Source organism: Rhyacophila brunnea, unplaced genomic scaffold (genome assembly GCF_057557595.1).
Source record: "Rhyacophila brunnea isolate RB1 unplaced genomic scaffold, BYU_Rbru_1.0 scaffold_23, whole genome shotgun sequence".
Classification (NCBI taxonomy): domain Eukaryota; kingdom Metazoa; phylum Arthropoda; class Insecta; order Trichoptera; family Rhyacophilidae; genus Rhyacophila; species Rhyacophila brunnea.
Genome location: NW_028232893.1, coordinates 20782741 through 20799178, shown reverse-complemented (window position 1 = coordinate 20799178; position 16438 = coordinate 20782741). Strand labels below are relative to the sequence as shown.

At 33.0% G+C, this 16438-nt stretch overlaps 1 protein-coding gene across 1 annotated transcript in view; it reads right to left on the bottom strand.

Moving 5' to 3' along the window:
- LOC147069678 (uncharacterized) overlaps positions 1–16115 on the bottom strand; it is a 46127-nt gene extending 30012 nt beyond the window's left edge. Inside the window, exon 1 of the mRNA XM_085950688.1 lies at positions 15333–16115. Within this exon, the coding sequence (XP_085806814.1) occupies positions 15333–15460 (128 nt within the window). The 5' untranslated portion in view covers positions 15461–16115. The remainder of the gene's footprint in view (positions 1–15332) is intronic.
- Between the last annotated feature and the right edge of the window lie 323 nt (positions 16116–16438).

Genomic DNA, 16438 nt, shown 5'->3' with positions numbered 1-16438 from the left:
TAAATAGTGGATAATTCTCGTCCAGATATGAAATAATCACTTTCAGTGATATTAACGAATGGAATCAAGTGCTACTTCATTAATATGTCACTAACTAAGGTACTACTCAAAGCTGTAGCAATATTTATTAACTTATCAACTTATCTCTATAGGTGAGCTTTGTCGCCAATCGAAAGGGATTTCCCGTCAAGTGCAGTATCAATTCCATTCAGCCAATCAACTGGCAGCACCGTACAATGAAATGTTTAATTTCATTATTATTAGATTGGCTGCCTGCATGCAGAAGCAATATGGCCACTCGAGTGGCGAAATAATCCGCCAACCTGTAACACGTGAACACTGCATGTGAATACCGTGAACGGAAAGGAAATAAATTATAGCAGAGGCATTCCTGGACGCTTACCAAGAAGGGGGCAAGTAGATTTGCCCATATAACTAATAAATTCGGCACGAGTAAGTATGGATATTTATAAAATTCTGGCAATGATTTCTTAATAGATAATTTATGTTATTGTAAATAATAATATCATTAAGATTTATCTATACAGAGGCCCAGACGAAGCTGGGAGCTTTTGATGTGCTCAACACTTACTACTCAACAGCTACATTTTAATTGAATTACTAAAGTAAGTTTACCCACTGGATAATTCTGTCAAGTTCTCTACGATAGGTACATGTCAATTGATAATTGTATAAAAAGCAAAAGTTACAGACTTACATCGTACCCAATGTGTAGCACATCTCTATATTTATGACTAATGCCAATATTGTTTGTCAAATAAACAAGATTTTACAGTCTTTATCTCAAATTGTCTCTAAGCGAATGTAATCTTTGCTGTAATGTAAAGCGAAATTATTTATCACATGTGACAATATGTATTGACACGGGGATGAAGAAGGGACACACTTTGCCAGTGGGAGTATTAACAGTAAACCGCCTGTAAAAAATATGCTTGTTATGTAATAACTGAAACAAAATAGATACATTTCGTAAACATGCATTACGCCCACCATACATCACATATTCATATCTGGATGTCTCGGGGATAACTTCCCAAGACCCCGGTTGTGAATGGGGTATATTTATATAGTGCGCATAGTTTGACCGTAAGCGGCTCGACTATTCCTAATAATACTTCGGTCGAGCGTGGATGAGAAGGATCCACTCTCGCAAGGTCAAGCAGTAGGTACATGTTATGTTTGAACTAGATGGATACAACGTCACGACATATTTTAGCTTGAAATTTAAATAACGTGACGTAGGTAAACGTTACCATGACGGAGAAAGCGATGAAGTAAAAGAAAATAGTCTGTGGGTAGAGGAGTTTGGAGGGAGTATTTTGCGATATCTGTATTAAAGGTTATTGATAAAATTACCAGCCTCTCGGTTATGCGCATATATTATTTCTATAGTAATTACCATAACGTTTATGAGTAGCCTCCATTAATAATATTTTGAGTTGTTTTTCCTTCGAACAGTCTGAGAAAATTAATTTTTGACGAGAACTCTTCACATAAAGTTTTCAGTGACAATTATACCTATCACTAGGTAGACTAAATGAATAGCATTAAACAAATTCAAGGTAAAATAAATAATAAATAGTTTCTTAAAATAGGAATTTTGACAGATGCTTTGACTAGAAACGCATCATTAGAACCTCCATTGCCATATTATCCTAATGTAAATTGCTAAATATTGCAGCCAATAGAGTCTAAATTCCGTTAAGGAAATGCGTATTAAATAGGTACCTAGTTAAACAGTAAAAACGAAACAATGATTGCGGTTCGTCGATTATGTACGTATACGTACGAATACGCGGATATCGGCTGCCAGGCATTTATCACGGCTCCTCATACGCACGCACGCTATCGACCGACCGCATTATTGTTTGTTTTTTACTGTACACATATTTTAATGGCCGAAAATTTATTCCCATCACAAAGAATTACAACTTTTGATTGAGGTTCCGACATTGCCTATTAAATTTAAATTATGAAAATCGAAGAAATGGCATAGGGTTCGAGTTTGAGTCGTCTTCAATGAATTCAGATCTCTACTATTATATACAACTATAATAAACTATTTGTTTCATTCAACGAATGCTAACTAAATTTTGGAGTAATGCTGGCGTCGGCTACTAATTAGGGCATTTAATTGATACCTTGATTTAAAACACTAAAGCCGATAGCCAAAATTAACGCAAATTTGATAAGCATTGCATGTAGAAACTACTGGTGAATGTCGTCGTTAGAATTATATAGGATGCCCGTAGCTTAATTGGTAAAGCACGAATCCAGTTGTTACAGGTTCAAACCTCGTCGGACTCCGTATTTTTTCAAAAAAGATTTCTTCCAGTACTTACTTAGGTACTTCTCAAAATATATGTTTTTATAAATACATAATAATATAATATGATGTGTAGACAAAAAAAAACACCAGATCATATCGCTTGTATGCTTATTTATATACTATGCGCCCGAGACTCGGGATAAGCTTGATATAGAAATATATAAAAAAACAAGAAAGTAAAAGAATATTAATAACTCATTCGTACTTTAAAATGGCATAACTTAGCAAAATTGGAAACTTTCTTTCTTTTGGACTTTCTTACTGAAAATAAAAACGTCACTCTGATTATTACATGATTTAAATATTATTTTCCACCCCTCTAAACAAATCAGAAACGCACGCCACTATCCGGATTCGGGAACATCGGCACAATTCGACTTAGCACTTGAGAATCCACTCGATAGATATACTGCAGAGTTGTAGATATTACTGGAATAATTTAATTATATTTACTTACACAGTAACAGAATTACTGGCAAATCGAAAATAATACATGCAGGCCGTACGTACTACGATCGCATTTAATATTGACTGGTGGCCAAAATCAATTATTTTTAAGTATCGAGGAACACAATAATAAAAAAATATTAATAATAATCTCCATTGACGCCATGATAGCTATCTGAAAGAGCAGATATAAATTTATCAATAACTAGAGAAAATAAAAAGTGGACAACACAAACACAGATCCTTCCAAACCATCCGCCCTGCAACATACCGATAATAAACGGGCGTATTACTAGGCTCTAAAGTTTCGATGTGAAGAATCAGGTGTTTTTTTTGCCTGGCAATTTCTCAGGAGTAGTTACCAAAGACTGAGGTCAATACGCACTCAAGTGTGGTTTGGTGGAGTTTAGCCGACTTGATATCAAGAGTGTCCACAGGAGAAAGAGCACAGAGAGACAACATTAAAAATGATACCTAACTAATAAATGACAAAAGCTAATACAAAACTCCCGAACAATCGAAGTGAAGAGATATTCACGATTCAGTACCCATGACGCTGCAAAAAGACAGATAATATACATACAGAATGAAGAAATACATTATTTTACCGATTAGATTTGTTTTTTTCAATATGATAAAATAACGGTTGGATGTACGCGAACCCTCTATCCCGTATCTCACATCAACATTCCGCCGCTGCTATCCGGCTAATTAACCTACTTGTGATGAATTAGGTTGCCTATGTTGGTAAGTGAAGTATATAGATATCTGGTGCCATTTTTAATTCAAATTTGTTTAAAATTCAGGACATGGGGGGGGGGGGGGGCAAAGAAATTTGTAACAGCATTAACAATATGTTGGCAGGTATACGAAAAACAGTAATAATAATTAAATAAGTAAATAAAATATCATAAAAAAGTACATGGAAGTAGGTAGGTACACCAAATGAACCATATTATTTAATACAATTATAAAATAACGTCCACCTAAACTCACTCACATAAGTGGAATATATCAATATCCGGCGCGATTAGGTTGAACACAGTAATTTATTATTATATTAATTGAATGTATTGGCATTATGTAAACCACTAGTTTGGTGTGCATAAAAGTAATTTAATAGAGTTACATGTATTATTTACTTATTAGTATTACTAAAACGTGAGACGATCAAAACATTTATTCGGTATTCATTATTGAACAGTAAAACTCTTCGGTTTCAAGTTTAGTACTAACTAGTTATACGGCGCCGACATTGAAAACTCCTCTACCCCTATTAGGTTTTTTTTTATTTATTAAAATTTCCAGACGATAGAATACATTTTATGGAGTTTATAATTCCGATCGTTTTTGTTCCCGGAGCCGCAGACGCACAGACAGGTCTGAAGTCTGGAGTCTGGACGCAGAATGTGAATTATTTATTTATCGAGAGAATGCCTCTTCTGAATGAGCGGCTTGCCATTCACAATAAAACCGCTTTTTACGTGGACTCAGATTTTTTAAGCCGCGCCGGGCATACTCTTTGATATTCAATATTAAATTATACAATTATCCTATCTGCGAGATAATAATATTTAGGTTTTAATATTAAAATGATCGTGCGTGCTACTAACTGTAACTATATCAAATGAAACGTAATGATGTAGAAATTAATGCATTACTTCATTCGGATTTATGTAAAAACGTTACGTTTGCCGAATTTTTTTATTGGTTGTAAGTAATAATGTTGATGGACAGTAGAGAAGTAATTTTCAATCTTTCACAACTGAGTGGTATACAAGGCGGTAAAATTGTTCATCACACTTCATGAGTTACCTAGTACTTTCTCCATAGAATATTTGCTAAAACTCTAAACATTAGTCTGTAATTGCCAGATATTTTTGCCCCTTCCCAGATAAATATGGTATGGTATTTAATAGCATGAAATAAACAGAATATCATTCGTGTTATCTGGAATATAGGATTTAACATCTGATAGCTTGATTTATCTCTTTTACCTTTGAGACTTAATAACAACAATTAGCTGAACTAAAAATGATTGGTAATTAATAGAAAAAGTATAACGATGAACGATTGTGAACCATTATCTCACCCCTTTGGGTCCATGCTCTGGATCCAAACACAAATTGTAGGTGTACATGAGAACTATGCCATTATCTGTAGTAGGATGTCACTGATAACACTGATAACACTGATAACTATCCTAAAAATTGGTAGAATCAGTAACTGAGTTTGTTCTTCCAAGGTGCATAATTAATACATCATCGGTGATGCCAATTATTGGTAGGGCATTAACTGTGTTCAACCAAATCGCCTCGGATAATATTGATATATTCCACATGCGTGTTTAAGAGTTTAGGTGGAAATTGTTTTATATTCTTAAAATAGGATCTACTTGACTTATTCGGCATACTTCCATGTAACGCGTTTGAATATGATATTTTATTTAGGAGGACATTGCACACATAGTGGTACAATACCCTAAATTTGAACGACACAAGAGTAGAGCTGCAACTTACAGCTGATGTCTTTTAAAACATCAAGGAGTTCAAATGTGCCCTGGCATTGGAGAGAATCGAAGAGTTCGTTAAAATTATATTTAAAATAAAACTAATAAAGTTATAACGTCAGTTATCTAATTACAGTAGATACTCAGTTGGTTAGTTATAGACAGTTCATACCACAGTTGTACTAACTTACATAATAATATTAATTTATTATATAGATAGGAAAACGTTAAGTCCAATATTGATAATTGGGTATTAACTTACACATAATTACATTGTTGCCTTGATTTTTGTGCCACTTTTTAAATGCTCCACAGTGACTTTTTATTACTGCTAGATAACAGAAAAGCTATATTTTATTATCATATGGCATATTATATTATGCTAGTACCTACCTGCCTACTTGTTTGATTAATATTTAGAGGAGGACGAAGGGCAAAATACATTAATTTCAATGTTAAAATATTTTTTTATTATTATTTTTCGTCGAATCAACTTTACTCGAAGTCGATAATAATATTATTATCATGCCGAATCCTTGAGTAGGTAGAATATACAATGTATTGTATTACAATATATTATATTTATCTTGTTTTATCTGTCTGTCTGTAACGCATGCGAGAACTTAATTTATAGAAGAGAGCTAGCTACACAGGGAGAAGACGTCATATGAAAAGACGTAGGGTGAGAGATTACTTAGTACTTAGAGAGTTACTTAATAAACAATTTCTTTTATTCAATGAATAAAACACAATATTTTAGAGTGTAACATTCTATAATATATTCAACATAAATAATATGAAAACATCTCATGCATATACCCACTACATTGTAACGCATTTTGATAAGCATTTCTATTAGTTAGCTATTAGTTAAAATCGTCGTAGTTAAGTAGGATGCCCGTAGTTTAATCGGAAAAGCACACTGATTTTTTCTAATTGGTATATGCATAAGCTGTTTTCAAATTATGTATGTTCGAATTAAAAATAAACTGACTGGGTCGTGAAAGAAAACCAACGATCGAATACTTTCATAATATACAGCTGATGCTTACAGTGCAGTACTAGCATATCGTCACATCCAAGAATGTTGACAGGTGGCACTGCCGCCTGGTAATTTTTATAATTACATAGTCATATTTACATTGGTGAATTAAGGGAATAATTACGGCCCGACTGAGTGAGTGATTTTGGGACTCCCCACAATAAATAAAATAGATAAAAATCACACATTCCCACAACCAACATAATTAGGTACTTATCTCTTTATTAGAATTACATCCTGTAACTGAAAATAATCATTCAGTATTGAAGGTGACCCTGATGAGTGATGGACACAATAATATTATATTAATTCTGTATTTTTTAGACCATATTTACATAGCAGTAGTCATAATTAGTTAGTTTTACATAATAACATGACTGTACATAATGCCCTAAGTGCGCTGGGGGTGTGTTTTTATCTAGTGATGCTGATAATAGTGATAATCAATGGACAATGTATTATTACCATATAATAGTTTATTAATTAAAATGTATTGATATAGATGTTGCGAGTTAAATAGTATAATATAATACGTACGTAGGTACATACTTGTAAAAGCTGATTAAATAAAACATAAATCATTTTGGTCTAATAAATAATGAAGTTGTTAAACATGTTTTTTTCTGTTTATAGATTGGTTTGACACTTTGTAGATAATAACTAAACTTAATACTTATGCACTTCAATCAGCTGTCTGTCAAGTCAGTCAGTGTTGCTGGGCAGATATAAAATACATCGGCAAACTAAAAGCCAGTGGTTGTATGTATTGGTAAATTAGTTTAAGGGTACATACCCATTCAAAATTTCACATACATCTACACTCAATATCAAAATATAATAGATGGGTACTCGCTGTTTCTGAATGTATAATGTAATTTTCCCATAGATGTTATAAATTTTCCAGTCCAACAGTTAGTATGGCAGACGCTTGTCAAATCCTAACTCGGCGTATAACTGCTTTGGGTGATATGATTTACGAGTAGAATGAAATAATGTATTTAAAGACGTTTGATCAAATCGAATAGAGCTTTATTGTGACAAGAAGGTAAATTTAGTCCAGTGTGTAAGGCAGTGGCCTCTCGGCCGGGGGCTCCGGGTGTGAATTCTAGCTAGGTCACAATATATCGTGTCTGTTCTGGCAGAACACACTAACTTGAGAATACTAGTTTTGAGTAATTTGCAATGACATTAATAATTGTCATTGGTAATTTGACTTTGAAGTTGTTAAAATGTTTGAAATGGTCTAGCATGTGAGTTTATTAAGTAATCGTAAGAAGGATGACTTTAAAATAAAGACTGTTTATTTACTAAGAGGTTTCCAGACGGTAAAGTTTGAAATAAGGAACATTTTGGTATAACTAACTCAATATGTCATTTTTTCGAATTATTGTCTTCTGCCAGAACAGGGACGATATTATGTATGTGATTCTCTCAAAGCCATGTGATCGTCTCACTTCTACTACACTACTGTCTTTGGGGCTCATGGCATGTTGTACTGATCAAACTACCTTCCTCCCACAAACGACACGAGCTTTCGCAATGCGATAGCGTGTCATATATTAAACCAAATTTATAAATTTACACATTTATGGGTTAGTGTAAGTACCTATTGTATATTCAGTTTCATTTATTTTGAGAACATTGAAGGCGCACTAGTTATAAAGTATACATGTATTTGAACGAAACAATAATATCGTCTCAAATACTTATCCTATTTGAATGCAAAATATTTTTACAGGTGTGTATAGTATAATAACAAAATTAAAAAAAAGCTAGATATACAATAGGTATCACTGTGCATTAACACATCGATATTATATTGTCAATTGTCAGTCAATAGGTGGAATGTCCCTTTAAATACACAGATCATACCGACGTGCCAATCAAAAAGACCGGTAGCTTTTTACGTAAGCTTTTTTAAATTTTTCAATTTACAATCGGATTCGAGAGCTTTAAAATTCTTTAACACAGATTGGGAAGCACTTGTAGGGTGTAATTTGTAATAGGTAAAATGCATGTCAGTGATTACTGATTTACAAAAAGACAAAGGTGCCATTAGGAGTGATAATCACGATAGAAATATGCCAAGAATTCACATTAGGGCAATGCTGTGGTATCATACATTGCAGTGGCGAAGGGTGACTTTTGGAAAGAGGTAGGCTGTGGAGATATGATAAAAAGAGCACACTTGTCAGGTATACTTACGAGAATAGTACGATATTTACTACTAATGAATAGGCACACACTAATAAATGATAACGACACACTAATTCAATGAAACTTCAAAAACTCATTGACGACATAAAAATGAGCGATGTGTTAAAATTACGTATTTTTCAAAACATGTATACCCATCAAAAATCATTAGATAAAATTTATTTTTATTTTTAAAAACAATCTATACCTACTTACTTATTTATTAATATTCGATTAAACGCCGTTAAAATTATTTTTTTAATTATCTAATTATTAATGATTTTGGACAAAGTGCGCAGTCGTGACAACAATATTATGCGCGAATGTTTTAGGCTCTGCGAAAGGAGCTTGCCTCATTTCGTACAAATCAGCAGACTTGCTGAGGTTACGAGACGTAAAGTCCATACAAAAAAAATTCAGAATTATTCCAAACATAATCGGAAATTTATTTACGTCGAGAAGAGTTGCGGCATTTATTATTTAATTTACGGCGCGGCGCGCTGTGGTTTTTTTAATACCTTTGCAGTTGTTTTGTAAACTGTGTAATACTGTAATACATTCCTACATATGCGATCTCGTTGGCAAAATAAATAATTTTTATATAACATAAAATAATGAAGTGATTAAGTATATAAATATGTCAATATGCAATTAAAAAATATTTTTCTTAAGAAGGTAGGCTTTAAATAATCGCCTAGTATGGAGTCTTCGCCACTGATACATTGTGATACGATTAATGGATCCGGACAAGACGTGTTCTTGCTACTTACTACATTAGCAGTGTAATGGCAATATTTTTCCGGTGGTTTTAATTTTAATAAATTTAATTATACCTTATATTACAAAAAATGCTAAATAGTTTCAGAACCAGTAACTTAATTAAGAATAAAAAAAAAACATTATTTTTATTGACAAAAAGTGACCAGTAGATACCTAGTGACGCAAATTTTTTTTCAAACTGTTTACGAAGTACATTAAAAAACAATGTCAAAAAAATAAAGTATGTAAATCACTACACCAAAAAAATGTAGATTTGAGGTGGGGCTCTGTTTACCGATTAATTATAATTATATGTACAGTTTAGTAGATCGATATTTATTGGGCTGTCTATCACAGGTACAGTTTGTTTCAGGCAATTAATTGTGTGGTCTTGTGAATAATTCATAGTATAATCTAAAATGCACAGCAATCAGAACTTATTTGGTAGTTTAAATAAGATACCTAGGTAGAATATAGTCTTTTTTGTGGATGTCTAAATTTGACACCTATCAGACCAAGGAATTTTGAGTAGGTATGTGTATGTACAGCCACACCTCGAAACTATCTCCTATAAGAGGAGTAGTTGTTATTTCTTTAGTCGACTACCCTCGTTATTATTTTATATTCAGACAGTTGCTTTTGTATCTGGCATGTAATGTTGTATGGACAGTGTTGAAGGAAAACACGCGTTGGTATTTTATATCGTTTATATGGCACAAATACATTAGTAGTATTACACGGCAGATAGCATGCCGTTATATTTAAACCATGTTTTTTAGTGTAAATGTTTATCCTGATCCTTGGAAATTGGGTAATTTGGAAAAGGGGTGAGTGCTCTTGTAACCTCTACATATTATATTGAAAGTCTCTAGACAACTGTCATTTTAGACTCGCCATTGTCTATGCTTTAAACATGAGCATAGACAATAACGTGTCAGTTGTAGAGTTGGGTAAAACCTCTACATTCCATGACATAGTAAAGGATTGGGAGAATATAGCGGCGAACCATACGCAGAAAATAGATTGAAGTGGGTAAGCAATAATACTTATACTAATACAGAGAATATTGTAAATATATTACGCATGCAGAATAGTCAAAGATATTATCAAATTAAAATGGAAATGCATAACGTGAAAACATCTGAATAATAAGTAACAAGCAGAAGAAAACGGTGACGGCCGTTTATTTTGCTAATCATGTAACTACATAGTAATAATTAACATTGTTTAGACAACCTCAAGTTTGTATATAATCAATGTATGCTGCCAGTAGTAAGTGACGTATGCATGAAAAACGTGAACACTTATTTATTGCAAGAGAAATCCAAAAATGAACGATATCGTAACGTGGCACGATGATGCATTATGGGCATAACGCACAGAGACTACACCTATTTAGCTCGTGTTTGCAGTGAAGCATATTTAAAATTCTTTTCTGAAATTGTGCAGATTCAAAACTAGACTGTCGTGATTGAATTATGTTGTTTAATAAAGAAGCTAGGTATACGGTTATAGCGGTGGTAGACAGTTAAAGTAAGCATCGTAAATAAAATTGTATGGCAAGTCACTAAGATCAATATTCACATAGAACAAAGCGACTGCAATTAGAACAAAAGACCATCGTTCAACTTAGCAACTAGCCTGAGTAGAAAATGGACAAATGAGACAGCGCTTTTCGATTCTTGTGCAAAGTCTGTGTTTTATCAAACTATTTTTATATTACTTAACCATTATATTGAATAATTATTAATGATAATATATTATAGTATTTTTAATTCACAAAACGTGCAGATTTTTTTTTGTTTAAAAGATTTATCTATGAAATAAAAATGTAATTAATTCACTTGAAATCTGTTTGAATCGAGTTTCGGTATTATGATGGCAGGACCGCCACAAGGAAATCGGCCTATCCACCAGCTACTTAATGTATGTGTGAATGTTTTTGCCTTTTTTTAAATTAATTTATTATCCGTCTGTTTTATTTTATATTATCTTAGTTGAAAATGTCATTCTAAGGCGGACGAAACCGGTCCGATTATTTAATAAAAAGTGGAATCAGTACAAAAAATGCGTTTTTCTTAAAAATTAATAATACAATGCATTTCCACCATGAATTGTCAGTTAATACAATTAAAGATATTAAATTTAATATATCTGGCAATTGAAATGTATTTACTACGAACGATATTGCGAGTTTGTGTGATTGCAAACTAAAATAAGCACGTAGGTTGAAGGGGGTGGGGGGGGGGGGGATGTTGGGAAAATTAGTTTAATGACTTTCTAAAACAAAGGGATTTTTTACATTTAAATACTTAGTGCATTTTTTCTATAGCAGTTATCTTCATGCACAGTGGCGGCCGCTACAAGTAGATAGCATACATTTTTAGCCGCCTCTAAATTCAGCCGCCCTCGTCCAATACACACTTCGTGCACATTGGCGGAGCGGGTCTGTGCGACGGCAAACCATCTCGAGAGCCTGCGGTGTTTAAATTTAGTCCAACCGATCACCGATGAGAAAGAAAAACCTTCAATCATCAATGATTTAAGAATAACTTATCCATATATATAACACACTAATGATAGTAGACGTGACCTTTCGAGCGACGAAAAAAAAGCCAAACATGCATGTAATATAATATCAACACGATTAAGAATCTATTATACGGCGGTCTTATTACAAGTTTACAATACATGTAATAATATGTAGTTTAATATTCAAGGCGATTGTCTCGTTTTGGTAGGCGCGGTGGGCGAAACTTACATGTTGTGGAGCCAAGTGGACAAAAACTATGACTAAAACACCGTTGACAGCTAATAACTTTAGCGATTCGCTTATTATTGGCCCGTTGACACAAATTTGGCCAACAGTCCACGCAAAATGTTGGCTACCTTAGGCCGTACACACTTATTTACTGTGTGTGTATCGTCCAGTGATACGATACGATAGAACAGTCTGATTTTCAACCCTCAATTAATACTGACAGCTGAGTGCGAGTCTGTTTATGGATATGCAAACTGATTTATGTAACATTTTCCCACGCAACGGTGCAACTAGAGTTTGCGATTTCTCGACTTTTTTAATTTCTTGAGATTCGAGTATTCTCAAAATCAAGAATATTTGTTTTCTCGAGCAATCGACATTATTATTCAATTTGTACCTTTTCTTGCTGTTTTTTTTTGCATTCGTAGATCTTCCGGCAAAAAAATACCATTAAATTTAAGAAATTTCATTCAGGATAAAAATTGCATCATTGAGCTACGAGTATTTAGTGAGTTTGTGAAAAGGCTGACAACCAATATCTGTAAAAACAGTTTACATCAGAGATACGAGTATATTTTATATTTTCAAGTGTAACTGGTAAAAGTGTTGCTAAGACTAATGCTTAAATATGATGCACGTCATTTCATTTTGCAACGCAGATTCATCTATGGCAAGCTTTCCACTAAATCTGCAATTCAAAACATGCCAAACAAGCTTTAGTTTTTTTTTTTTTTTTAATAAAATTAACTCTATTATTTAGATAAATAATCGTAAATAACACCACTAAAGTAACTAACCCAATTAGTGTCAGCTGCACGTCATTTGCAATGCGAAAGGAATCGTATAGCTAACTTCATCATTAGTCATAGAACCCTTTTTTCAGCTTCATTGTCATATATTTACGCTGCATCTAGATCAGATCTATGCAGAGGTTGTTTTCTTTAACATTTTCGGTCTGCATTATTGGAAGGTAGCAAAATACTTAGTACATATTAATGATTTCCCAACAATTAATAGGAAATTTCTCTGATTGCGGCATTGTGCGCAGCGAATTGCTTTTACACTGTTATTTTCTTGTGAAATTTGAGAGCCGGCCTTCGACGACGTTATGTATCCACCGACGAGTTACCTATATATTAAAATGAACCTGATTTTGGTGTTTATATGGACAGGCAAGGATGTATTTTTAATAATATTAGCATTGAAAAACATGCTTTGACTGTAAACGGAATGTTAAGTGTGAATCGACCATAATTGAGTGCGAAATCTCCAGAAAGAAATTTGCGAAATCGTAACGGGTTTAAAACTAGCGACAAAACGACTGTCAAAAGATAATTAGTATTAGGTATGCATTCTGCCAGATTATTATAAGAAGATTGCATTTGAAAGCAAATTTCCCAGGGTTGTTAGTAGCTTAGCTATGCATTTAACTAGCCTTTCTCACGTCAACTCCCAAAAATCCGGCACATCCAGAACTTCAAACGCATTACTTTTTAACAAATAAGATCAACAAAGATCTTCAAAAGGTGTGTCAATTGACTTTCAATATTGACAGGCAGCATTCTTTGCTATATTAACGTCAATTTCGGGATGTTTTGAATTTGGAATTAAATTTCAACTGGTGTTGCTTTCGGAAGAAAATATTTACCCAATCGGTCATTTGGTTTTTTATATTATTGCCACTGATCTTTCTGGGGGATTGGCATAATAATTTATTTACATACAAATATATTATATACCTAGATACACAATCATTGCGAAGTGCTTTGGTTATTGGCTTTAATAGTTAGATCATTTATCATGTTGGTGTTATATTATTTGTGACGAAGCATCACTTCCATACTACATAATAAATAGGTACTAGGTAGGTATATAAAGCCGGTAGGTACTATCCACGGTGATATTGCCACGCGAGAAAATTTAATTAGTGATTAATTAGTTATACGTGCAAAACAACCACGCTAATTGCAGTATGGCTTGTTGCAAAACAAAAGGTTTTTCTAGTGACGTTAGATAATCAGTATCATTGCAAATTTAGGAACATCCAATTTAAATTATCAAGGATTTACGTGGAATATGAGAATCTTATCGGATTTCTACAAGACATGTCATAAACAATGTTTACAAAATAAAAAAAATACTTATCTTTGTATTCAGTTGACAAAGAAATCATGCAAACCATAGATATCAAGTACGCATCTAAATGACATAATAATAGTATGCACAATGTTGATCATATTATTATCAAAATTACAAAATAATAAAACTAATATTATCTATAATTATAATCGGCAATGGCATTAGAAAGAACGGAAAGCCGAATAAAACCTTCTTTTATATTTATACAAATGGAGCCTAAACATAATTTATTTAAGTGACGCAAAATTCTACTAATTTTCATAGAAACTGAGTATCTAAGGATGTTGCTAAGAAAAATAACAGACGACAAATTGGAACTAGTTTCAACCATTTTGATACGGTAACCACAAAAGGCTCTATCTGACAGAAAGGTTTTTTTTTAACATCTTTGGTATTGGAAACATTGTCAAAAATTGATAATTTCGAGTAAGTGCATTTTAATAAGTTTTCTGAGCTCTTCCATTTTATCAATTCAATAAGTATATTGAAATCATAGCTACCTAGGTAGGTACTTCGTGTACAGTTTAATATTAGTTTTTAACTTTTCTAATGAAAAATACCAGCTATGCACCCAAAAGGGATGGACAATTTTGGTAAAAAGTATTTTGTATTACTTAGGTAAAATACAGGTAATTGTTATTCATTCACTCAACCTGTCATGTCCATGCTATGGAATATGAATCCAAAAATATCAACATTGAAAATACAATTAGCCAAACACCACTGCAGACGCCCTTTTGTAAATAGATACATAAATTAGGCAGTACTCAATCATTGTTTATGGTCACCATTTTTCCTGTGACAACAAGAACATAATCTAAACTAAATATGCATATTATTGTATTCTCTAATAATATTAAATTTATAATAAACACGCATAGCATAATAAATTCCGTTTTTCAGCACAATCATTAATTTCATCGTGAATTGCATAAAATATAAATAAGTTCGTGACTTGTTAGGATTACGAACTATATATTATTTGAACACCTATAATATTAAGTATGTTATATGTAACGAATGTGCAGGTAAGTACTAAATTATTATCAGTTCTGATAACATTTTAATGTGGTTAGTAAGTAGGGAAGGTTAAAATGATGTAAGAAAATAGATGACGTTTTGGACATACCTATTGGAGACAGTTCTGAGAGCTGATCGACTGCAGAAGACGACGAGGGCGAGTCCATTCGCAGCAATCGAAATCACCAGCACGACGGCCAGCGAAATCGTCGCAGCCAATTCCACGCCTGACACCATTTTAGCAATAATAATATAACCACTCGATTTCAAAACTGCTGTCAAATTTTATTTCAACTTGATCAGATCACACACTCCTCACGAATTGACCATTTGAATATTTCTGCACATATTATTATGTTATATTGTATTAGTTTTGTTTCAATATTATTATTTGAACGTTCTGATTTCTATTCGGCGACTGTCAAAAATTCACAACACTTTCTTTGTTGGTCAAATAACAACCAACGGAACTGTTTCAAAACTTTTGCAGCAACAATAAATAGTGTTTTTATTTATAAACTGGCAAGACTTGGCACTGATTTAATTACTGGATATGAAAAAAATCACTATTTTCAATCGATTCACAGTCGAAACAGACAATGACTCTTTGACATAGAATTTAATGAAACCAAACATACGGTGCATTCATAGAATTACATCAGATGCGCTGCAAAACAATTCAATGTTAATTCTATCACTTGAATTATTAAAAAAGTTAGTTCTTTTAGCGTTAGACCGCGCCAATTTCTCGTAATTTTGGTACATAATTATTATCATTTTATTTATTAGTTATTCGAAACTGTATCGTGTTCGCGGGAATTTAGTTTGCCAGACGAGTGTTACCACAAACAAGTTATACGTCCACCTCTGACTGCGGCCAGCGGGCGACTGTAGAATTTTATTTTATTCAACCAGCGAATGCAGATTTTTGATGCGGGCTTCTCCCTGCGAAAGAAAGAGAAGACATTCAATCTAAATTAACTTACATAGTATACAATAAATGCTACAAGAGAGATAATAAAACTTTTATATATTTATTATTGTTTAGAAATAAAATAAAAACAATACAATTTTTTGTCCGTATGCCACACCCATAAGATTGATTACCTATGCCACATAAATCTATAGTCTATTGATCTGTTTCGATGGATCGAAAAAAACAATGACAGTTAAATACAATATATCAATACCTATCTCAGCTATTGCTACCGTCAT